Raw genomic sequence first — 25490 nt, forward strand, 5'->3', positions numbered from 1 at the left:
AACCTACAACCCATATCTACCAATTACATTCGAACCCGACTAAAAAAATTAAAGCCAACTTCCCTCTCAGCTGATCTTCTACCAGCAGAATACCTGCAAATTGCTGCAGACGCAATTGCTTACCCCATATCAATCTTAATAAACAGAACCATTAGTGAGTCCACAATCCCAGCAATATGGAAAATATCTCATGTCATACCCCTTCATAAAGGTGGAACATCCACTGAACTTTCAAACTACAGGCCAATAGCCATCTTATCTCCACTTGCAAAAATAATGGAAAAGTGTGTGCATAAACAACTAATGTCCTATCTCATCCAAAACAAGCTATTAACTGAATGTCAGCATGGATTTAGACCCCACCATAGCACGACAACTGCCCTTCTCTCTTTTACTGAAAAAATCAACCATCATCGGAACAACAAAAATATCTCCTCTGCACTCTTTCTAGATATGTCAAAAGCCTTCGACATGGTAAACCACCAGATCCTTCTCACAACCCTAGAAACCTTTCACCTAGACACCCATGTCCTAAACTGGTTTCAGGACTACCTAGTAGGCAGACAACAAGCAGTTATATGGCAGAACAAGCTCTCATCCCTACTACCAAACAGCATTGGCGTACCTCAAGGGTCCATATTAGGACCTCTTCTCTTCTCAATATTCATAAATGACCTGCACTCAGCCATCCCCGAAGCCACCTGCATCCAATATGCAGATGACTCTACTATCATCTGTTCCAATCCCACACTGGACAACCTTCTAAAAGCCACCCAACACTGCTTTACCATAGTTGAAAATTGGCTAACAGACCATCACCTCATATTAAACCCAAAAACCCAACTACTCCTCTTTCATCCAACTAACCCTACACCTATCACTCAATTTACTATCCAATCCAATAACGGAACTACTATCTCTCCTACCACAAATACTAAACTACTAGGAGTAATTATAGATAATAAACTCCGATTTGACACCCACATTAACCAAACTATTAAGACAGTAAACAAAAAACTAGGGTCTTTATATAGATTAAAACCTTCCTAACTCCAGCAGCTAGACTAGCCACTGGCCGGTCACACCTTCTATGCACACTACTATATGGCTCCCGCATCCTCTCTAACCTTAATAAATCAGACCTAAATCGTCTCTCCACTTGTTATAACCACATTGCCAGATTCATCACTGCCCTGCCCTACAGAACACACCATTGTATTAACCTAAAAACTTGACTGGCTAGAACTCCCGAATCTTCTCCAAAATATCAACTTGCAGAAGCCTTTAAAATCCTAAAACACCCAGAGAACACTCCTGCTCTAAAAAACATACTAACCCCCTACACCAACCTTAGTTCTCTACGCTCATCTGACAAACTCCTAATACAAACAAGCAAGGCCCACAACATAGGTGGGGACAGACTGTACTCTAATGTCATCGGAAAGGTGTGGAACTCTCTCCCAAATAAATTAACGTTTTCACCATCACTAGCTCTATTCAAAAAAGGGCTAGAAATCCACCTTAAATCGCATTGGATATGTCCTTGTATGAACCCGGACTAAGATTACCATGAGAAATTCTGCACAGATATGGGCAATTTTTGACTAGGAAGGATTTAGTCGACTAAGGGTCTACTAACCTGTATATAATGAAAGTAATCAAATGTAACTTCTATTGCTGCACTGTTATCTCTCTATGTACATGTTTCCTGTCCTTTGGCTTGCTGTCTTCTGTCTTTTATTATATGTCATTTTAAACCTGTTGGAGCTTTTCTCCCCGGGACTCCGCTGAAAATGGACATGTATCCAGTCGGACTATCCCGGTCAACAAATGTAAAATAAAATAAATAAATAAATAAAAATAATTGGTGTAATGTGACTGGTCATGTGTGTGTCTTGCTGAGGGGCACTGAGCCTTGTATCGCACAAGACCATAAAAATCTTAAGCATAGTAAATCATTCCATAACTTTTCCATATGTATTCAGTGTAACAGCCATCTAAAATGAACTCTAACCTGCATCAAATGAGTTTCTGTGACCCCTAGAAGACCTTAAAAATATTTTCCAAAAATTGGACCAAAACAGTTAAAAGCTGTAATGATCAGCTGATTTACCAGCCATAAATGACAGCATCACAGTGTAACAAAAGGAGATACTGCCAGCCCAGCTTTCTGGAATTTTGTAAATAATTATATGTCATTTGAATATTAATATGATTTTTATAAAAGTGTAACAGAAGGAGATACTGCCAGCCCAGCTATCTGGAATTTTGTAAGTAGTTGTCCCTCATTTGTGAATATTAGCATGATGTAATTGCTTGTGTTATAACTGTATTAGAACTGTAGTTCATATTGCACAGACATGAGCGGAAGAGATATTTTGTAAAATACTGAGCAGAAATGTATGTACACTATTGTAACTGTTTAGATGTATATGTATTTTAACAATGGGGACAGAAACACAAGAAGTTAACTTCAGGAGAATAATAAAAGAGATGTTATCTTTCAGTTTCAGTGCAAGAGGAAACTATGTCTAGAACTAGAAGTTTTTTGTATTGTCTTTAAATGTGGAGGAATGTAAATTATTTTACGACTTCCATCATTTGTCTTAGAACTAAAAAGTCTTTGTTTATGTATTTTCACAGAGAGATGCTAAATGCTACCAGCTGCAGTTGAGGTTTTCATCTGGGATAGTCAGATGACAAGAAGTGATGTCACACTGCAAGTATACCTGAAGCAATATTTGAGATATTAATTTAAGAACTCTCTAAGAGAGGTAGTGCATTTTTGTATTTTGTCTCACCTGACATCAGCTGGAAAACACACTCACCACATCTGTCTTGCCTTGCTATGAGTAAGTCAGTCTAGGGTACAGTACGTTCTCTTAGATGCTGTCAGAAATATAGTGAAGTATACTGCAGATGCTTTTCTTTATTTACTTGACTCTGCCCTGCAATGTTGTTTTAAATATTTCCTGTGATTTTGAATTCTGAAGTAACTGTGATTGTTGACCAAGTACTTTCTTGTTCATTTATTATTAAATATATTTAAACCTTTTAATTGTGGCCGGTCTGTCTAGAGATATTTAAGTTTTTAGTGTACTTGCATATATATATTTGGTGACACTGTGCAGGCCACTCCTAATAGCCTTGCTCTTGGTCAAAATTACCATTTGGATTAATAGTAACATTACACAGTAAGATTGGACACCCTTTGTTAAGGGCCTTAAAGTAGCTGATAGAGTGGCTGTTGGCAGTCAAAACTACCTTATAGTCTGGGCAGAAGGGGGCATAGCTAGTAAACCTGTGCCAGCCTTTCCCAGTTGTGTGTGTAAATCAAACCTCAAAGTGTGTGTGTCAACTACTTGGGCAGGGACACAAAGCACTGGTTGAACAGAAAGGGTGCTGGAGGTCTTGGCTTGGCCAGTCAGCTGAGATCTCAACCCTATAGCTGTACCATCGGGGATTCTTGCTGGGGATCTGGAGAAAGTGGGAGAAACCAGCCCCAGACTGACTGTGGTCTGTGTGTGCTCTTAAGAACAATTTCACTTTACTGTGTGTGTGTACTTGTCATCTTCCCAGTGTGTACATTCCCCACTGTTGCCAGTGGTGAGGATTGAGGCTCCTTGATTACTGGGCCAGTGTTGGAGTGACACACACAGCAACAGGTCGCACTACCAATGCTCTCATAAATGTTTCTGTTAATCAAATAAATGAATGCTGATTCCCATTAAAATGTTTGTGCTGTAAAACCCCTACAACACTGTAAATATCACATGGCTGAAAATTTTCCATCTACACAAGTATAGAAACCAATAAGTACAAAAACTGATGAAGTCCATGTGACTTGCTCAGTACAGTTAGTAAACCAACAACCAACTTTTATAGACAGACAAGTTGCACAAGGATGAGCCTTATATGGCTTCATGAGTTGGGAATGCTAATATCTGAACACAAAGTGCGTGGTTCATACACATTTATCTCCAGACTTGCACTTGCATCCTCACTTGTCCACTGGCAGTTCACAAGATGGCATCTCTGAAAGTATGTCAAGCTCCTAGGTGGTCTGAAAAACAAGATCCTTCTCTACCTGTAGGAATTCTACCTTTAGAAAATTCAGCAAGCAGTAACCTCCAGCAAATGGAAAAACAGTACAATCTCGCAGGAGATGAGGGAACACTTAGCATGCCAGACAGGAATCCCCCACTCTAAGCAGTAGTGTTGGCAAACGTGATAACCTGCACAATTAGTAAGGGGACAAGCTGGCCTTGTGGTTAGCTCGGTGGAACAGAGAAGGCCAGATTTCTAAAGTATATTTTATTTGGCAAGCATTGCTGGGCACCTACAGTTTTTGTGCAGTTTATTTTGTTCTCGCAATATAAAAAGATTAATGTAGTCAAAATGTGGTAACTGTCAATTTACAAATAGTTAAAAATCACAACAGATGTATTTCCTACATTAGTGACTGCTTTAATTTTCATATTTGTGGGTGCATATTGATCCTTCTGTCTACAATTTATCCCTTCCCCTTTCATATTTTATTTCTTACAATTTTTTCTTTATTTCTCCCTTTTATGTTCCATCTTCCACAGGTCCAGGTATCCCACGGGAGCTGAACCTCGCATCTCCAAAGTCACAGAATGTTCACTATCTTTCCTGTCCTGTTTGGGGATGTCTTCTCAGGGTCAGTGTAGTGGTCCTAGTTCTGTAGGCACCCAGCCCAGGATAGCCTGGAAAGGAGTGCGCTTCTGGACCTGCTAATCGATGTGGTTGAGTGGGCAGTAGAGAGATGCCATCATCTTAAGCAAGACCACCTCCAGCATATTACAGACTCACTGAAACAACAGGCTCACATCCACATAGCCAATGGAGACCACCACCCCAATGTCACTGGGGTTCCCCCACTGGAGTTCCAATCACCAGGAGAATATTTGAGATCTGGAGTGGGGTTTGAATTGGCTCTGTGACCCCCCCCCCCTTTTTGTGTCTGTCTGCCATCTGTATGTCTTTTGCCACCCCACATCCTTGTCAAGCTACTAAAGTGTTCCTGTCTTGTCCGTCTCATGTTGCATGCTCCCTATAACTTCTTTAAGCTAATCATAAATCCCATTAGGATTGGGGTGTCACGTCAACTGTTGCCATTTCTCTCCATACAACCCCCACTCTCCTGCCTTCTTTGACACTCATGCCTGTCACAGGTCTTCTTACACAATACATCCACCTCTTTATTAGACACCTTTGCTTCCTCTTGCCTTCTTCCTATCTGATTCAATACAACGTCACCAGGTTGTCTTCTGTTTTTCTACATGTGATCAAACCACCGCAATCGGTTTTCTTTAACCTTTTATGTAAATGGAGCTACTTTGGCTTGTGCTGTTATGTCCTCATTTCTTCGTCTGTTCCACAATGTGCATCCTGCCACCCATCTCAGGCACTTCATCTCCATCACCTCTAGCTTCACCTGCTCTTCTTTTACTGCCCAGGTTTCCATACTATGGAATAGTACTGGTTGTACCACTGCTTTGCACACCTTACTTTTCCAGCTTCTTCGGCATTATTGTCATATACTACACCTGACACACTGTCAGTTAGCTACAGACCCTCTAATTCTAGCTTTAACCTCCTTATTCAGACTTCCATTTCCTCAACCACCCCTCCTAGATACTTGAAGCTGTTAACTTGCTCCACTATTTTTCCTTCTGTCTCAGTTCTCAGCTTCTTCTGAACTTCACTATTTGCTGCCATTACAATTGTCTTACTGTATTCCGTTTCATACTAGGTGCCACCAGTTTTGAATTCTATTTCCCTATCCTTTTCTGAAGTTCTTGCTCAGAGTCTGCCTGTAACACCATACCATCTGCATACAGCAACTTGATATGTGCCCCCCGACCTGTTTGCTATTGCAGTCCATCACTAGTATGAACATCAGTGGGGCTCAGAGTTAAACCCTGGTGTGCACCCACTCCCAATGGGAACCGCTCTGTGAGGCCGAAAACAGTTCACACACGAGACATTGGGTTCCTTGTACATACCTTGCACTAACTTTACCAATGTTTCTAGGAATTTAACCCACTGCAAGACTGCTCAAACCAGCTCTCTTGGGACCATGTCATATGCTTTCTCCCCACATCTAGGAATGCTATCCTTGCTAAACTAAACTATAGACCCATTCTATATGTCCACTTACCCATCACTGACCTATAAGACTTGATGGCAAAACTGTCCTCTGTATTCATGAGGAAACTGACTTTGCCATCAGCAGTGTAGTTATAAATCCAGCATCTTCTATCCAAGGGTATTTTCCCCAAATACTATATTACGTACAGGCCCTAACACAGATGCCTGGGGTACTTCAGATGATGTACTTAGATTCAGACTTGGGTCCCTGACTACTCTTGACCTTTCTGTTGGCCATGAAGTAACCGTAACCCATCTTGTTAAACAGGGATTTAATTTAAATCACAGAATGGGATAATGAGTCAAAAGCTTTAGTTGGGTCCAGAAATCACTCCAGTACACAATCATATATCTAAAGCACTAGTAGTTTTATCATAAATCTAAATTTGAGACAGCAGAACATCTTTTATTAATACCATGCTGAAAATATCCTTCTGTGCCAAGTTGTTTATTATTATAAAGAATGTCAATAAGGCATTTTTCCAAGTACTTTTCCACAAATTACATCAGGCTAACTGGTCTATAATTGTGCGCACACAGTTTATTTCCTACATTAAACTGGAGTCGCAGTAAATTCCTTTCACAATTTTGGAACAATTCCTAATAGTAAAAGTTTACTGATGATGATGTACAAATTTAGCTTAATAACATTCCTCATATTAATGACTAGTACAGCAAGTATGTTACTGGGAGCCATTAGATATAGCATTAACGATTTTATTAAGTGCATACCTCAACATGACATGAATTATCTTTGGAATATTCAATACTTTAAATACATTTTGTTTAGATTTTGATTTCCCTTTTCTAACGAATGCTTTTTTGGCAACCAGCAGAAGTCAACTTAAGGCATTGCTATGTTTAAGCAATTTAGATCTTGTTTCCCAGCACAAAGAATAACTTCCTTACTTAAAACTATTTGTTCCCCAGTATTTCTGAGTTTGCTCTGCAAGTAATTTTTAAAATATGCCAGCTCGATACACTCCCAAGTAAGTTCCCAGTTAACTGTTTCTTCCAAATCATACCTCTAACATTTGCTATCTACCAAAGGGAAATTTCCAAGCAAAAATCCTAAACCTTCTGGACTTTGTTGCATACTTGGGAGCCATACATATGTCCTCCCATTGCTCACTTGTAAATCGCTATTCCAGTCTCTCTTCCCAATCTTTTTTAAACCTCCACTGATCGATTCTTATAGCTATCATGTAAGATTTTAAGAAGCTTCTGTTGTAGATTCGAGTAATAACTCTAATAGGACAGGTCATTCATTTAGGACTTCCTATCCCTTATCTTTTCCTGCACTCTGATATCAATCTTCAATACAGAAGGTAGTCCCTAACCTACAGTGCAAACTTCATCATGGCTTCATCCCATTCTACTGCCTTTATCTAATTATTTTCTCCAAGTACCTTGATTTTTTTTTGCCAGTTTTCTCTCATAAATTCTATCCCCTTCTTGCCTATTTTCTCTACCCCTACTTACAGTCATACCTATTGTCAAAATCTTCTTTCTTCACTCCCACATTGGCTTAGTTCCAAAAATTCTTTTTGCAACTTTATGAATATATTTTGTATGGCGGTTATGCTTGAGGATCTGTGTCCAAAATCTCATTCTCTCCTTATGTCTTGAACTTCCCTCCTCCTTGCATCTTCATCATCCCTCTCCACTTTGAAGTATAACCTTCTGCTTGTGTTATGTACAGGAGCCTTAACTGTGTAGCTTTAAAATATCCCTTCAAATCAGGAAATCCTAAACCACTTGTTCAACTGGAGGATCGGCTTTATCCCACAACTTTTGCCCCCTTTCCCTCACAGATCAATTTAGAGTTGAAGTAACTTCTTGCCACAATTTCTGCTTTGGTTGAAAAAAATATACCTGACCAGTAAATATATAACTAAATGGACTAAAAACATTTGCACTGGTTGTAGCTTTACTACCCATAAACACGAGCCTCCAGTTTCACAGGTTTTCTATTATCTTTTGTTTAATCTCTTCCCACATATCCTTAGCTGTCACAACAGAAGCATTTTTAATCCATACTCAAATACTTCATCTTACTGTGTGTCTATAAATGTGTAGTGCAGAACCAAGTCACGAGTGGGTACATAAAACAAACATTATAGCCATAGATAGTTATTAATTTTACATCCTGAAAACACATGAAACTGTCTCAGTGTTCCACAACACCAGATATCCTTTTCTGGATTTATCAGGTTCAAAATATCATCTGCAAATAAAGTCAACATTTCTTGACAGCAAAGAAAATAATGGACTCAGAAATTCATAGGTATAACTGGTATGGCTAACGGTTTTAAATATAATGCAAACAAAGGGAAAAAAGGACACCCTTGCCTGGTTTCTCTGTTTAAACACAACTTATCAGAAAGGAACTCTCCAACTTCAGCTCTCGTCTCCAATCATTCATACATCTTCCTAATTACCCTTATCATATCAGGGATTGTAAATGCTTCCATTGCCCTACTTACAAAATCTCAGCTTACTCTGCATCAAAACTTACCTACAACAGTGATATTTTCTTACATTCTGCTTCACTCTAGATCATTATTCTATTAATGTTGTCAAATATTTGTGGCCTCTCCAGAAAACCACACTGATCCGTATCTATTAATTTTGGCCAAACCTTTGTCATTTGTTTAGCTAGTATAGACAAACACAGTATATTCATGGTTTAAAATTAAAATGGGTCTATATGAGGCTGGGTCTGATGGGTTATCATCTTTAGGTAATACAGCCACCTCAGCTGGTGCATCCTCTCTTTTTAAAATACCATTAAACAAAATCTTCCAGACCTTTATCACCTTCTTCCCTGAACTTCCACAGGAATACCATCTGTACCTGGAGAATTCCCTCCTGGCTGATTGTACATAAGTCTTCCTCTAATCTTAGCATAATTAAATCTTACATAAATATTTCCAGTTGTTCTCTTTCATGGTTTCCCACATTGCTCTGCTTTATAAAAATGTTCATAAAATGTCCAAAATCTCTAATACCCGCATAAAAATTCTGGTTATTTTTGTTGTCAGACTCCCTAAGTTTAGCAATAACCCCTTCGAGTTTCTGCTGCCCGAGTTGTCATGCTAGAAGTATTCATGCACTGGGAGTTAACAAAAATAGTTACTTAACAGCAATCTTTCTAAACTTATGCACATTATCCAAATACTGCCTTATTTTCTCTTTAGCACTCTGCAGTTGCACCTCTTCTTGTTCTGTGAGGCATCTCTTATTATGCAATTCTTAAACCTTTGTCGGCCCCTCTAAATAATTCCAATTACTACTCTACTACCTCTCTTGCTCTCTTATTTTCACCTTTTAAATTCCATTCATATTTTATCCCACTCACTAGCAATCCTTTCCAGTCCTATCTTCTCTAGTAACCTTTGAATAACTTATACTACCCCATGCCTTAAAATCCTCTTCTCTCTAACAGGTAGGTCAGAAAGCTCCAGTGTCTCATTTTTACTTTATCTTGCATTGGTATCTTAGTTTTTACTGGTGCATGATATGAAATGGTTATTGGATGTGCATCCAAACATTCAGTTAAATGCACATATGTTCCTGTGAAATATAATTTCTATCCAATCTAGCCTAGTTATTGTACCTTGGGGAATAAAATGTAAAATTTCTCAGAGCTCCTACTATAGAATACCCATCTTCCATACCAAATACCTTCATAAATTTCTTGAGACCCTCTTTTGTTGTATTTTCCTTTCTAGGCCCCCTGATGCACCCTTGCTACTGCAAATCCAAGTACTACTTCTCCACCTATAAATAATATTTCCTGCTGGAAGCTGATCTCTTCCAAAATTTTCTTAATGTCCATACTAACAGTTTCCGGTGGAATACCCTTCCTCATTAAAGGTAGTCTTGTAGTAGTACATCAGTGTGTAGTGCAAGGGTACTACACTGCAAAAATTCTGTTTTTGCTTTTTTTAAGTTAAAGTTCCCCTTCTGTGTTGTTGATTTAATACTTGTATCTGCTGCTTTCAAATGCCATTCACTCCAAATATAATTCCAAAGTAACTCTAATCTGTACAGTTTTGAAGGAAGGACAGGAGGACATGACAAACTTTCTAAGAACCTTAAGGGAATCCATAGTGTTCAAGTATATACTGATTTCCAAAAAAAGATGAATGAAAAGAATTAGGATACAAGTTGGAGAATAAAAATGTCTCTGAGTAAAAGCAAGGAAGTATTAGTTGACAGGAAGGGTGCTAAACTGCATCAAAATTCTCAAAGTAATACGTTGAGAAACAGCATGTCAGGCTGACTGATGTTTTCCTCTCCCTTCCCTATCCCCAGGCAGCTTTGCCTTTATACATTTTTATATCCTACACCCCCTGTTTCTAACAGTGTCTCTCCTTTTTTAAAGCATATCTTAAATGCTTCTCTTTTCCATAAGCTGTTGCCAATCACCAATGTCTTCAACAAATACAATGCCTCTCATACTACTACTTCTCATAATATATATATATATATATATATATACACATATATATACACACACACACACACACACACGCACACACACAGGAAATATATAAACAAGTAAGACTGAAAAATAGGGTGTGAATTTTAGACTACTTTATTCTGGTTCAGTCGCACTGGTGGGCAACATACTTACCTTCTGCTCACTGCTTTTAAAGACAAAATGCAATAATGAGTGCATACCTTCAAGACATTCGGCTATCTTAAGCCTATTTGAATATCAAACAAAAAAACAAACTTGTGACAACAAGCTAGTCTTTAACATTATCAGCAGATGGTCAGCTAAATGATCTCATCAACACAAATGTTAACACTTTCATTGCCTGTGCCAATATTAATGCCAATCAAAACAGCTATTTATTACATGTTTAAACAAAGGAAGTAATAGTAAAGCAGACACAGTGAAACACAGCTGCTACACCACCAACCAAAGATTATAGCTATTACAGAATCTTGGCTAAAAGATGAAGAATGCATCCTATCTACCATTACTTAAAACTACCACTTATTTCTTTACAACAGGCCAGGCCCAAGATAGTGGAGGCACGAAGCTAATGGTTGATAAAGAAGCTAACCAAGTTCCAAAACATGCTGAGAAAAGCAATTCATTAAATGACAAGATTCTCAATTTGCTATTAATAGAAATACAAATACGTAACCATTCTAAAATGCTAATAGTTTCCATGTACATTCTCCACCAACTCAGTAAGTATATTGGATGACCAACTTCACAAAATAGTACAGCCAAGCAAACATCATAAGCTCATTATACTTACGGACACTAACTGCAGACTAGAACAGCTAGCAAGGAACAAAACTAAACTCACTAGCTGTAAAGTTCAACCTCACACGTCATGCAAGAAGGTACTATACCCAACCCAAACACTTCCAAATGCTCACTTTTCAACATGCTATTAACCAGTATTCCACAGCATATTCAGACTGTTTCTGCCTCCCCCAACATATGCCCTTAATGGCCACTGTAATATCTTCGCCACCTGGTCATTGTAATTCTATAGTGTACTCCAACCTACACTGTAGTAATAAATATCACTGAAATCTTTAGATGGTTCTGCTACCCAAACTAAACTAACTCGTCAACTCCCTCCACAGACACCTGCACTGCTTTCAGTACATTCTACAACATACTGACTGCACTGCAAAATAACCTTCACATTCAGAACGAGAAGGCTGAATAGTAGAACCTCTTATTGCTTATCCAATAACTTACTGCAGCAAATAAAATCTAAATTGATTTAGCGTCAAAAAATCTAAAACTACACATTAAACAGAATACCCTTATAAAATGCACCAAGATGAATAACCAATAAAAAATAGAGCTCTACATTTAGATCGACACTGATAAAACTAGTTTGAAATACTATACACTTTTTCAACTCTGAATATTCCCCAAGAATACTCTGATCAGATTAGTCTGATAACTACCATAAGAGAACATATTTTTAACTCCACCCCCTCTGCTTAACACTTTTTCCAATAACCCCCAACTGTTCTCACAAGCTCACTTGATTAAATTTCTTTTCCATCCTTTTACTTTAAGATCATTTCCAAACAGTTAAAAAAAAAATACTCTGCACACTTGATGCGCTATAACCCAACTGTTTCAACCACTCATGCTAAAATTAGCAGCAGTCTTTTACAGATATATATATATATATATATATATATATATATATATATATATATATATTCCTCTTATTTCTATCCAAAAAGTACACATCAAGCTATGCTCATTCTACACAGTCAAACCTTTCCTTACAGATACCACCAGAAAATCCATAGCCAATACTCATTTACTTTCCTTCCTTCTACAGGGCTCTCCTATATTCACTAATCTTGGAAAAACGGACTTAAACTGTATTCTTGCTACAAACAAAATGGCAAAATTTGCCACTGCCCTCCCTTACAGGTCACACCACTGCACCTTGTTTTGTCGACTAAAATGGCTTGAACTACCTAATCTGCTTACCTTCAAGCAATTAATTTTCTCACACATTTTTCACCATCTGCTCTAAAGGACCTTATTCACCCCTACTGTAGCAAAAGATCCCTAAGAACTACCAAAGTACAAAGTAACAAAAATCAAACTACTACTATGGAGTCTCCCTGGTATCAAAAAAAATATCTAAAATTTGGAAGTTCATACCCCCCAAAAAATTAGACACCATCAACACTTTAAAGTTTAAAACACTACTAAAAGAGCACTTCAACTGGCTCTGCTCCTGTACCAATCCTGGATAATCTATCCCTCTTCTCTCCCCCATTTCTTTTATTAGTTCCTACGCATTCCAGTCTTTTACCGGACTGTACAGCAGAAACACTCCTCTATTCATCATCTCCCCCACACCTACATATTAAAACACTACCTTCCCAGTCCCACCCCACTTTTTTTTATCTTAATTACTCTCATCGGTGTTATTTCACTGTCCCCCTATTTTATCCAATCTCTTTACTACACTTGTTCAACAGTACTGCTCTAAAGCAGGTTTATGCCTCTTTCTACACTCACTCTGCTTACATTCCTCCCACATATTTTTTCAATGAATGACTCATCTAGACTATCAATAACTTCCTATTTTCATGCCATTTTATTTTATTCAGTTTCCATGTCTTGTTTATGGTATTATAGTACCTAATGTGTCCAATAGTATTTTGTAGTGCATAATATCACCTCACCCATTCTTTCCTAATTTTATACTATGTTCTACTCATGTCAGAATTTTGTAATGTACATTGCTAATTTCACCTCTGCAATGCTGCAAAATTTACTGTATACTATGTATTACTACTGGAAATTCATTTTATTATAACAGAGCTTTTCTCCATGGGCCTCAGCAGAAAATGGGATATTGTTTGACTCAGTTGACTTTCCTAGTAAACAAATGGAAATAAATAACTCCCAATGCTCTTCACACATACTGTAATCCATCCACCTTCTAAAAGTGCCTGTCCACAGTACAGCAAATGGCTACCAACTATTGCAAAAACTGATCCACTTGCAAAGATGCCAGAGAAACTAGTCTGCAAATAAATCCTGGATTATTTACAAACATATTTTTATTTCTTTTATTTATACTTTGTTGACCAGGTTAGTCCCACTAGGCTAGTAGGCCTCTCTTCAGGGAAGACCCAAGTTGGCATTTATACAATTACGAGAAATTTAAACAGGGGATTGGGGGACTTCCCCTAATCTTTTGAATAGTTACTGTAGCATCTTTTATATCCACCTGAGCTACCACCAACTCAAGCAAATGGAGCCTTGGTTTAACACCTCATCCAAAGGACACAAGAAAATAAGATGTTCTCAAACAGAAGTGATACTACAGACCAAATGTAACTACCACCATGTACTCCTTGACAGATGAAATATTTACAAACACTGGAACAGGCCAATCCAGCAACATCTGTCAACCAGGAAAGAGCTTTGGAGACTGTCCAAAACACACTATTACTTCAAAATTGACAGCACTGAAGTTTCACTTCAGAAATTTGCAGTTTGTTCAAAAACTCTCTGTAATAGTGCTTACACATTCTCATCACACATTCCTTGTACTTCTGCTACAACAAACATGGGTATTCCATCAGGTTAGTCTTAGGAACACTTCTCTTCTCACTGTTTATTCAAGATTTTCCCTGTGAACTACCCAGCCTAAGCTGTCTGTTTTATGGAAACAATGTAGTAATCACTAAATCATCTGTGCACGATATGAACATTCAACTTGAAGCTGACCTTGCAGTTCTCTGGAACAAATTACAAAAGAATAAAGTTAATTGACATACTCAAAATTCAAAGTGATGTTATCTGAAACTCCACAATGACTTCTCGAAATCACCAGCTATCCAGCTAACTGAACCTGATGGACAAACACCACCACCTCATGTAACTCAACATAAACAGCTAGAACTTAACCTAAACCAGACTAACACTCGCACCACATCAATCTTCAAGTAGTAACCCATAAATAGCATACAAAATTTCCCATCTACTTTTAAAGGAAGCTGGACAGGCTGTTACTATAAATATTCTTCTGCCAATACTAGAGTTGCTCTGTCACCGAGTAAACTAACTCGCGCCTAGAATACCATCCAGAAAGCAGTAAAATGCTCAGAACTGTATATCGAAGGTACGGAACTCAACACCATAGCATAAGAAGTCTGAATTTGGTGGCAATTATCAATTAGAACAAGAGCTGTTTTCCTTATAAATACACCCAAATTCAGTAGCCTTTACCATAGTTACAGTTGACATTTAAGAAGCTGCTACAAATAAAAAGTACCCCTTGCACTCTCTGGAATTTCATCAGCACTATTCTACATAGACCCAAATTTTCACTGGCACTTAAAGAAAAATCTTTCACAAAAAACAGTATCAAATGCTTGAAAATCTCCTGGAACAAATCAGTGATTTATCAAAAGAAGTTTTTAAAGAAGCAAATTAAAAAATACCTCATGGAAAAGTACAGTTTTGTACCTACCATAAATGTAGATGTTCGAGGATCCACATTGCTGCAGTCCTAACTATTGGGTAGTCCGCTGTCCAGTCGGCCCGAATACCAGAGTATATGGCTGACGTCAGTACGTCAGGGTACTAATGCGCATGACCGACGTCATATCCTCAGTCTTTTCTTGCCCCAGATGTCAGAAGACCCTAAAAAGACAAGGCCCAATATACCTGCACCAAAAATATGTACAATATATACAAAATATATACAAAATATCAGCATATAACCTCACCTACACAACCACCCCTAAACACAGAGGGAAGGAGGGACTGATTCAGCAATGTGGATCCTCGAACATCTACATTTATGGTAGGTACAAAACTGTACTATGTTCTTCATTCCACATTGCTGCAGTCCTAACTATTGGGTAGAATCCCAAAGCAGAGGTAAGGAGGCTGGCAAATCATAAAGAAGCAGGAGCTGACAACATGCCTTGCAAAATAGCAGTGGCAAAACCAGCCCTAGACTTAGAGTAGAGAGGAAGGTGATAATGCTTAGAGAAAGTATGCACTGAACTCCAAGTAGCTGCCTCCAAAATATCCTTAGTTGCCACCCCTTAGAAATGCTGTTGAAGTGGCAGTAGCCCTAGTGGAATGAGGCCTAATCCCAGCTGGAATCTCCTTGCCATGATGGGAATAACAAAATGCAATGCAAAACCCAATCCACCTAGAAATAGTTTGTTTTGACACAGGCTTGCCCTGCGAACTCAAAGCAAAAGAAACAAACAACTGCTGAGACTGCCTAAAATCCTTAGTCCTGCTTAAATAATAATGCAATTGCCTGTGTACATCTAAAGTGTGCAAAATCTTTTCCCCCTTATTTTGGGGTCTGCATAAAAAGTAGGCAAATTAATAGTTTGGTTTAAAGCCACACTAGAAACCACCTTAGGCATAAAGGAAGGATTAGTACGTAATGATACCCTATCCTTATGGAAAATCAAAAAGGGCACTACTGCCATAAGGGCCTGCAACTCAGACACCCTTCTTGCAGAAGTAATGGCCAACAGAAAAGCAGTCTTCCATGACAAGTATTTCAATTCAGCAGTAGCCGCAGGCTCAAAAGGTTGTAGAGTAAGTTTTTCCAACACAAAATTGAGATCCCAAGCAGGAGTAGGAGCTCTCATTGGGGTCTTATATTCTTTGCCCTCTAAGAAACTGCTTGAACAAAGGATGCGAAAACAATGGTGGGTCACAATCATAGTGAGCTGAAATTGCTGCAGCATGAATCTTAATGGAAGAGAAGGACAAACCTTTGTCCAATAACTCAGTAAGATATTGAAGAGCCACACTCAAATTAGGCTCAGAAATCTCCAAATTCTTTGCTGTACTCCAAAATAAAAATCTCTTCCATTTTTCGTACACTTTCCTTGTACTAGGTCTTCTAGCTTCCATAATCACATTTAAAACTTGTTGAGGAAGTTGAGACCTGCTGTGTTTCAACACAGAATATGCCAGGCTGTTAGATGAAGAGAGTGAAGCTTGACATTGAGCAGATGACCGTCCTTCTGAGATAACAGATGTGGAATCAAAGGTAAAGGCCATGGAGGCTTCCTTACCAGACTCCTTAGTAGTGGGTACCAGTGTTGCCGAGGCCAATCTGGAGCTATTAAAATCATCCTTGGCTTGTCTTGTCTGACCTTTAAGAGCACCTTTGGAAGAAGAGGCAGAGGTGGAAAGGCATACACATGAAGATTTTTCCAACTGAAAGAAAGAGCATCCACTTTCCAAGCTGTGTGATGAAACCCCTTTGTGCAAAACTTTGGCAGCTGGTGGTTTAGTGGAGAAGCGAACAGATCTATGTCTGGAGTTCCCCATGACACTGTCAATTTCTGAAATACATGAAGATCCAGTTTCCACTGTGGGGATCCATGATTTGTCTGCTTAACACATCTGCTAAGGAGTTCTGTGCTCCGGCAGAAACCTTGCCTGAAGAGTTAGTTGCAAGCTGAGCGCAGTCTCCCATAAAATCATTGCTTGCCTGCATAGAGGATAAGAATGTGTTCCCCTTGCTTGTTGATGTACCACATGACAGTTGTGTTGTCTGTTAGAATCAACACCTGCCCTGGAAGAAGTAACTCCTTGAAAGCCATTAATGCAAACTGGACTGCTAACATCTCCTTCATGTTGATATGTAGATGCTGTAGTCTGGCAGGCCACTTGTCTTGTATCCACTTTCCATTTAGATGAGCATGTCCGAGGCATCTGTCGTTAAAATCTGACTACGCCTCCGGGTCACAGAGAGTCCCTTGTTTAGGTGACATTCCTGAGCCCACCACAAAAATTCTTTTTGAAGGCAAGGTATTATTTGAATGACAGTGTCCAAATCCTGGCAGTGCTGTGTCCATACATTTTTGAGATACCATTGCAGCTTCCTCATATGCAGTTTGGCATTGGGAAGCACCAGAATACAAGATGCCATGAACCCTAATGCTTGAAGGACTGTCCTTGCAGTCAGCACGGACTGATGAGATAGTTGATGGAAGTAAAGGGATAGACTTGTTTGTCCGGGGTTAAAAAGGCCATCTGGGCTGCTGTATTCAGTCTCACACCCAGAAAGCACATGTCTTGAGAGGGTACTAGACTGGACTTTATTTCGTTCACAGAATACCCTAGGCATCTTAGCACTGCTATAACATATTCCAGATGCTGTAGAAGGTCTTCCTTTTCTTGAGCCAGAATCAGGCAGTCGTCCAAGTAAGGATAGATTTGAATTCCTTTTAGCCTGAAGTAAGCTATCACTGGAGCCAGAACCTTTGTGAATACTCTGCAGTAGATAAGCCAAAGGGCAATGCAGAGAACTGATAATGAGAATTTCCAGCTCGAAAACCCTGCAACTTAGTCTTATAGGCACATGAAGGTAAGCTTCCTTGAGATCTAAAGTTACCATCCAGTGATCTTTGCCCAGCAGAGGTAAAAGCTGTTGTAACGCCAACATCTTGAACTTGGGAATGTCCAGATAAGTGTTGAGGATAGATAAATCCAAAATTGGTCTCCACGTGTTCCCCTTCTTTGGTACTAGGAACACTTTCTGATACAGGGACTGGCTGAATGGCCCCTATTTGGAGTAACAGAGAAATTTGCTTGTGAGCCTCTTTCCTTTGTGGAGGAGGAACGTCTGGCATGCCTTTGAAAGGGGCAATGTATGGAAATAAAACCTGTAACCGTGGTGAATGATATCCAACACCCATCTGTCTTGAGTAATTAAATCCCAATTTTCTTTGAAAAGAGACAGTCTTCCTCCCAAAGGAGCTGCCAGACGAGAATCTACTGGCAGCTGAAAAGGCAGGTCATTGGGTCTGTTTACGAAAGGACTGACCCCTGCCCTCACCAGAAGTCTGAGCAGGTGAACTCCTGTTCTAGGCCTAAAAGAACCTTGAGCTCTGCCCCGTCTAGACCTACCCCTAGACTGGGAATCATAAGCAGGATATGTCCATCCCTTAGTAGGCCAATTTCTACTAAACTTCGTGGCTGCACCTGCAAGAAATCTTTAACAGTTTGCATAGACTTAGCTTTGTCCTCCATTTTCTTTAAAACTGCTTCCACAGGCGAACCAAACACATCAGACTGTAAAGGAGCATCCAAAATCCTTGTCTTAACATGCTCAGCTAAATTCTGATCCCTCAACCAGGTATGAAGAACAGAACTAGTGGCAGCCACCCTCGAGGAGGCCTGTACAGCATCAAAACCACATTGCAAAGAATGCTTACCCACTTGTTCAGACACATGAACTAAATCCAGCAACTCTTTACACTCAATACCTTCCGCCAAAGCATCCACCTTAGATTTCAGTTGTGAAAGGAGATAATTTTGATATTTTAGCATGTGAAACTGACAATTCAACGCCCTCATGGCTAAAGTGGAAGAAGTATACACTTTCTTTCCCCATCTATCCAAAGCCCTTGCCTCTTTATCAGTGGGAACAGGGTTTTTAACCACAGAGGCCTTAACACCTTTAGGTCCCTGAGAAATAGTTTCCGGTCTGCCCTAGGACTCTTAAAAGATACTTATGAGCTTCAGGCACCCTATAGTACCTATCAGGTTTAACAGGAGCAGGAGGCAAAGAATCAGGGTTCAGGGAAGCCTCTGCAAAAACATCTTCCACCACATTCAACACAGGAGGTATAGCTAAACAAGAATTCCCTAAGCCTTTTCCTGGAATCAGAGTAATCCTGGCCTTCCCATTTAAAGTGCTCCCTCATGGAATGCAGAGTCTCTGAAAATGAGAAATCCTCAGGAGGAGAAGCTGTAGGAGTGGAATCATCCACATCAGTATCAGAATAAGGAGGATACTCCTGCAAATCTTCCGCAGAAGACTCAGAAGCCTCTGAACACTGTTCAAAACTATCAAACTCAGGTTCCACCCTAGGCCTCTTATCAGGAGGGGGCATAGAACCTCTAATCATAGTAATCAAATCTTCTGCCATCTTAAGCATATGTTTCTTAGGCACAGAACCTGAAGTGCTAGGAGAAGCCCCCACTGAAGCTAAACTTGGCCTACCTCTCAAAGAAGTTTTGGAAACAGAAGGAGAGGCTCTAACTACCTTGGGAAGAGAGGGAAGAGCAGTTACCTGAGAAGCCGCCTCAGCCTGGCCTACCTCCTGAGAAGGCACATCCTGTAACAGTAAAGTCTCTGCCTGAGACTCCAAAGAAACTCCTGGCAAAACCTCTGGCTCCACTGAGGACTGCCGGTTCATCAACCCTAGGCTTCGCTGTTTGTCCTTGCGCTTCTTGGATTTGAGCGGATGGGGAGCATCCGACGGTTATTACAACGCTTCCCAAACACTAACCTGGCACAGTCTAACCTCCTCTTAATAGTAACCTAGCACAAGCTAAACAAGGTATACACAAGGTATGGTAATCCCTATGAGGTATCTGTTTCCCACAAGAAATACAGTTATTCACTTTTTCTGACATCCGGTTAAATACTGAGGCAAGAAAAACCAAAATGTTCCCCAACGGGTACTTAGCCAACTCTGATTCAAACTCCGACTTCAGAAAATTTCAGAACGCCAACCTGCACTCGCAAAACTGCTTCTGCATCGGACCATGCGGCAAAAGACTGAGGATATGACGTGGGTCATGCGATTTAGTACCCTGGCGTACTGGACGTCCAGTCTAACGCGCTCGACCGCGATCCATATACTTGTCTGGTATTCGGCACTGGACAGCGGACTACCCAATAGTTAGGACTGCAGCAATGTGGAATGAAGAACATCAAATGACTGTTTATAAATCCAGTTAAAGAAAACATTTAATGCTATGACTGTGCTAATGACTGTAAACCCATACACTTTGAGAGAAAGCAGGATTTGTTACATATATAATGGTGAATACATAAACTTCCAAGAATTTACAGTTATGACCTGACTAAGCTCTTAGAAGTGGTGTGAAAAAATTAGTAGGTGGCTACTTCAGATATGCAATTTATTCATTTGGTAAGGATGTGGTTGAATTAGGTAGGCCAAACAATCCTCTGCTGTCTCAAATTTTGCTTTAATATCTTAGCATTACCATTACCATCTGTCACATTTATGCAGGACCATCCTTGTTTGGGCAGTCATCTCTTGGGTTAGATGGGAAAAAAACATGAAAAAGCCAAATGTTCTGAGATTTTAAGACAAAAAATTTTCCAAGTTTCATCTGACTTTTAAATAAAGTTATTTTTCTTTTAAGTATTCACCTTATTACGATACAAAACAAAACTCAAAGTTCTATAGCAGTGAAAGTCAGACAGAAGGTGGTTCTTCACTAAAATGCATATACAAACCATCCATCTCAACCTCTCCGTGCAAGAAATCAGACCAAAGCTAGAAATGATAGGGGAACAAAGGCCCAGAAATAGGAACATATTTTAAATATTGCTCCTATAACCTTAGAAAGTTGTTAGAATAAAAGGATTTGTACCATGTATTTTTTTTTTTTGTTAAAACAATTTTATTGAATTTTATATAGAAACACATATTTACATACATTACTCACAGACATTTTATGTATTTTCTGAAGGTCTGAAATTCAAATGTCTGATTTTATTTAGTGACTTCAGTCCTCAATGATTTGTCAGAAAATCACACATTTTATTAGGAACCCACCAAAAATATGACGCAAAAATTTGGACATTTTCTGAAAATCTGACCAGTTGAAAGGTATGATGCAGACATTCAAAGAACCAAAAAGTGCCATAGTACAATCATCTGTTAATCCCAGTGGAGTATTTATCATAATTGGACTAACCAACCTCCAGTCTATAATCTGGAGTGACATACCAATTATCATAAGACTAAACCCACTTGCCTGATTTCCCAATTCAGTCTGCAATACTGCATCTAACAGCAGCAGCACTGTGCCTCACAAAAACCTCATGGGATAGAATACTTGCTAGATCTTCCAGGATTAAACTGTGCACTTCAGACTTGCAAGCTAAATATGAAAACAGACAGTCTCCACCTACCTTTTCCATGTTTGGCTTGATGCAACGTACAAAGAATGGGTTTGAAGTGTTGAGAGTGGCCATTAAGGAGTGGAGGGAGTCCTAAACCAAGATGTATGAAAAGAAGAATGAAACAAACTCTTAAAAAATTAATTTTTTTTAAAAAATAGATGCGCCATTACAGCATTTTGAATATCTCTACTAAACATTTAAGAGCAGACTAATACCAACATCAAAACCATAAAATATATATTGCAAGATTACATAAAATGTTCACATTTTCGTATTATGGTCTGCTTTTCCACAAATAAAAATCTACTTTCACTCCTTTATTAAGTACAGCTGTGTGAGGTTTCACCTTAATTTATATACGAGGGAAGTTCTACCTGCAGTAAATCCTGACCACATATTGACTTTCGTGGGTAATCTCATCAGTTTTTATAATTAGCTCCTACTATGCTTCTTTCTGGCACCTGCCTACCATAACTTCATGCCAGAAACTTTAACTTATGGTCTTGCACTTGCTGATACAAACAACTAGTAGGTATGTACAGTAATCAGTTCAGGAGTCACTGACACATTTATCATAAAATAATCAAATTTGCTTGGCCTTACTACGAACCAAGTTCCTGCAGTCCACTTTCCTGACAAGTGTGTCACACCTCTCTGTTTGGTTACTGTGGTAAAGCAACAGGAAAAGAACCAAATATTAAGTGTTTTGAACTGCTCCTCCCTGCAGCCTTCTAAACTAAGGATGTGACACTGGAGATGGTACATTTTGAGATTTGGAGTATGTTAGCAGATCCTCACATCAACAGGTAAATGGTGCTATGGCCATACTACAAAAAATGATTTACAAGATTCATCAACTAAGCTGTAGTAGTAAAACAGGAAGGAAACTTTGGCATGACATGTCAAATGTTCACACAAATATAGAAAGGCAAAACTCAACAAACACTCTGAAGGCAGATTTTCTGAACATGTCCATGAACATGTGCCAATTAGTTTGGCAGTTGGCACAGAGAATTAAGGAGCTGTTAATGAGCTGTTTCTTGTGGTCCAGTGGTCCTGGGTTTGTTTCCCTCAGCTTCCATTGCTTGTAAAACTGAGCAAGTCACTTAACCAAACAGTGCTCCTAGGCTGAGTCTGCAAAAGATCATGGAGATCAGTGCTCTAGCCCAGTTAATAAATACAAATAAAATATAATGAAGCATTTAGTCTGAAGAACACAAACTAAACTATGCAGAAAATTTCAAGATGACAAAAGTACACTAAGGAAGAACAGAATATATACATATCTGAGACCAGCAAAAGCAGAATCCAAAATGAAGCACTAAAGTGAATCTTTACAGCATAAATCTATTCCTTCCTATACATCTACAACTGCATGTGGTCTGATAGCAGCATCAATGTACTGGCATAAAACTAGGCATGTGTCTTTTTAAAAGTACCACATATTACTCTGCTCTCTCATGTGCTAGAGAAGGGAAAGCATTAACAGCACTATGAGAGAAATAGCCAAAATCTCTTCTCTGGCAGACAAGGGCACTGCAGTTTTGGGTAGGGATTATTTTCTGAAAGCTGAGGATTTTTTTGTATGATTTTGTCTCCATTTCTGGTAGCCTTTAAGACTGCCTTTGCTCAGACGCTATGGTCTCCAAAGGGGCCATCATCCAGGCAGCCAAGATGACTGTTGTGTTTTCATCAGCATCCTGGCAATGAAAACATCTTTTATTTAAGGACTAACACTGTCCTGGTGGTGACATCAGTACGTCCACCACAGCTCAGACCATCTATACCCCTAGACCAACACTTGCATGCTCCTCCACGTGTGCTGACAAGGATTGCCATCACCAGCTTGGGCCCTGAATGCCAATATCTCCTCCACACCACATTAAAATAAGCCTCCACTCTGCACCTGATGATCCATCATTGGAGGAGCAGCAGCATGAGCTGGGTGGGAACCACCATCCCTTCCCCAGGGCAGGCATGCACCAACAAATAACCAATACACTATTCAAACTCAGGATGTCTGGGCCATAATCCAGGTTTTATCCCTCTACACAACCACTGCAGACTTGGGATACAGTTATTTGCTGTTTTTGGCAACTAGTACCATCTGACATCTTGGACATCTCAAATATCAACAAAATAAGAGTCATGAAAAATTAGATTTCTCTGCCCTGAAGGAAAGAATGGTCATCCCAAGATTTTACATCATATGAATGGTGTAATATATATGAAAATATAATAATCATATGTTGTGGGCTTGCTTAGTTTTGTCTGTATACCTATGGAGAACTAATATTTTCTGACAACTAACATGAGGACAAGCATTTCAAACAAAAGGACATTGTATATAGTTTACACTGAAAACCCTGATAAGTTTACACTGAAAACCCTGAAACTGCATCGGTCAACCGGCATATGGTCAACTTGCAGTTTTCAAGTTAGCAGAATGTTAAATCCAAATGGATTAACTACACTACAGTGACTGAGTAGTGTAATTCAAGCATTTGGATTCCACATTGCGCAGGGAGATCTCTGTTCAGTGAGGAACAGGGAATTAGCCCATTTCCTCAATGAAGTGCAATCTCAGAGTTGGTATATTTAATGTGCAAGGGCATAACCCCACTGCAAAACAGAATTAACTTATTGTTGACTGTACAGTTTAACAGTACATTAATGTGCATAGCAGGAGGTGAGTGATGTTACCTCCTGCTATGTCAAATACATTGAACCATGGTTGTCAATATATTAATTTTCACTTTGGTTTACTTTTCAGCATTCCGAACTCCACATTTAGTGTCGACATTTTAAATGGTCTGTGACGACCGTGCCCTGGCCCAGCAATCAAGGAGCCTCAATCCTCACCACTAACACCAGGGAGATCATATCATAAAAGAGAAAAGGATAACTAATACACACAGTAAAGTACAATTTCCCTTAAGTGCACACAGATTTCAGAGTTAGTCCGGGGCTGGTTGCTCCTTTGCTCACCAGGTCCCCAATAAGACTTCCCACTGGCACAACTAAAGGGTCCTGGTATCAGCCTAGCTGGGCAAGCTAGAACCTCCAGTACCCTCTCTGTCCAACCAGTGCTTTGTGTCCCTGCCAAGTAGCTGACATAACACACACACACTTTGAAATAAGTATTTATACAACTTCACAAACACTCCTGGGAAAGGCTGACACAGATTCTCCAGCTGTGCTCCTTTACCCAGACTATACGGTAGTAATTACTGCCATCACCCAGCTAATATCAGCTACTAAAAGGTCCTTAAAAGGGTGTCCAATTATTACTGTGCAATATTATAATCCAATGGTAGTATGACTAACAGTCTAGGCTTACTTTAGAGAGGCCTATTACAATAACCTCTATAAATATGCAATGTACTCTAGAGCTTATCTCTACACAAACCAGCCACAGGTAGAAGGTTTTAAAAATATTTAATAATAATAAATTAAAACACAAGACAAAACTACTACACCACAGAGATATCAAATAGTTCAGAGATCACACAGAAACAAAATAATACAGTAGGACATGTCTGCTTTCAAAGAAAAATACCTAATTAATCTTTACTAGCTTTATCTATTCCTACAAGAAATCACAGTGCTAGAAACTTACATGTGAGCTTAGGCAGAGTGCTGAGTTAGATATCCAATATCAAAATGCTCTCTAGTCTCTTGTGAGAAATAGTATTTAAACATTACTAACAAACATGTCTCTAAGGCCCTCCCAAATTGCATCATTTTTGACACTAAGGTTTTCCCAATATGCATATCGCTTTATCTTAACACTTGGTCCGAGTTCTCAAGCCACAAACTGCATTATTTAGCAATCTAACACCTGCTCAG

At 39.2% G+C, this 25490-nt stretch overlaps 1 protein-coding gene across 1 annotated transcript in view; it reads right to left on the reverse strand.

The window, feature by feature from the left end:
* The window catches only part of LOC122804987 (unconventional myosin-X-like), a 2302513-nt gene that overhangs the window by 1756129 nt on the left and 520894 nt on the right, over positions 1-25490 (reverse strand). The window contains exon 15 of the mRNA XM_044075233.1: positions 21651-21731. Coding sequence (XP_043931168.1) covers positions 21651-21731 — 81 coding nt within the window. The remainder of the gene's footprint in view (positions 1-21650; positions 21732-25490) is intronic.

This window comes from Protopterus annectens, chromosome 6.part0 (assembly GCF_019279795.1).
Source record: "Protopterus annectens isolate FY-2018-M chromosome 6.part0, PAN1.0, whole genome shotgun sequence".
Classification (NCBI taxonomy): domain Eukaryota; kingdom Metazoa; phylum Chordata; order Ceratodontiformes; family Protopteridae; genus Protopterus; species Protopterus annectens.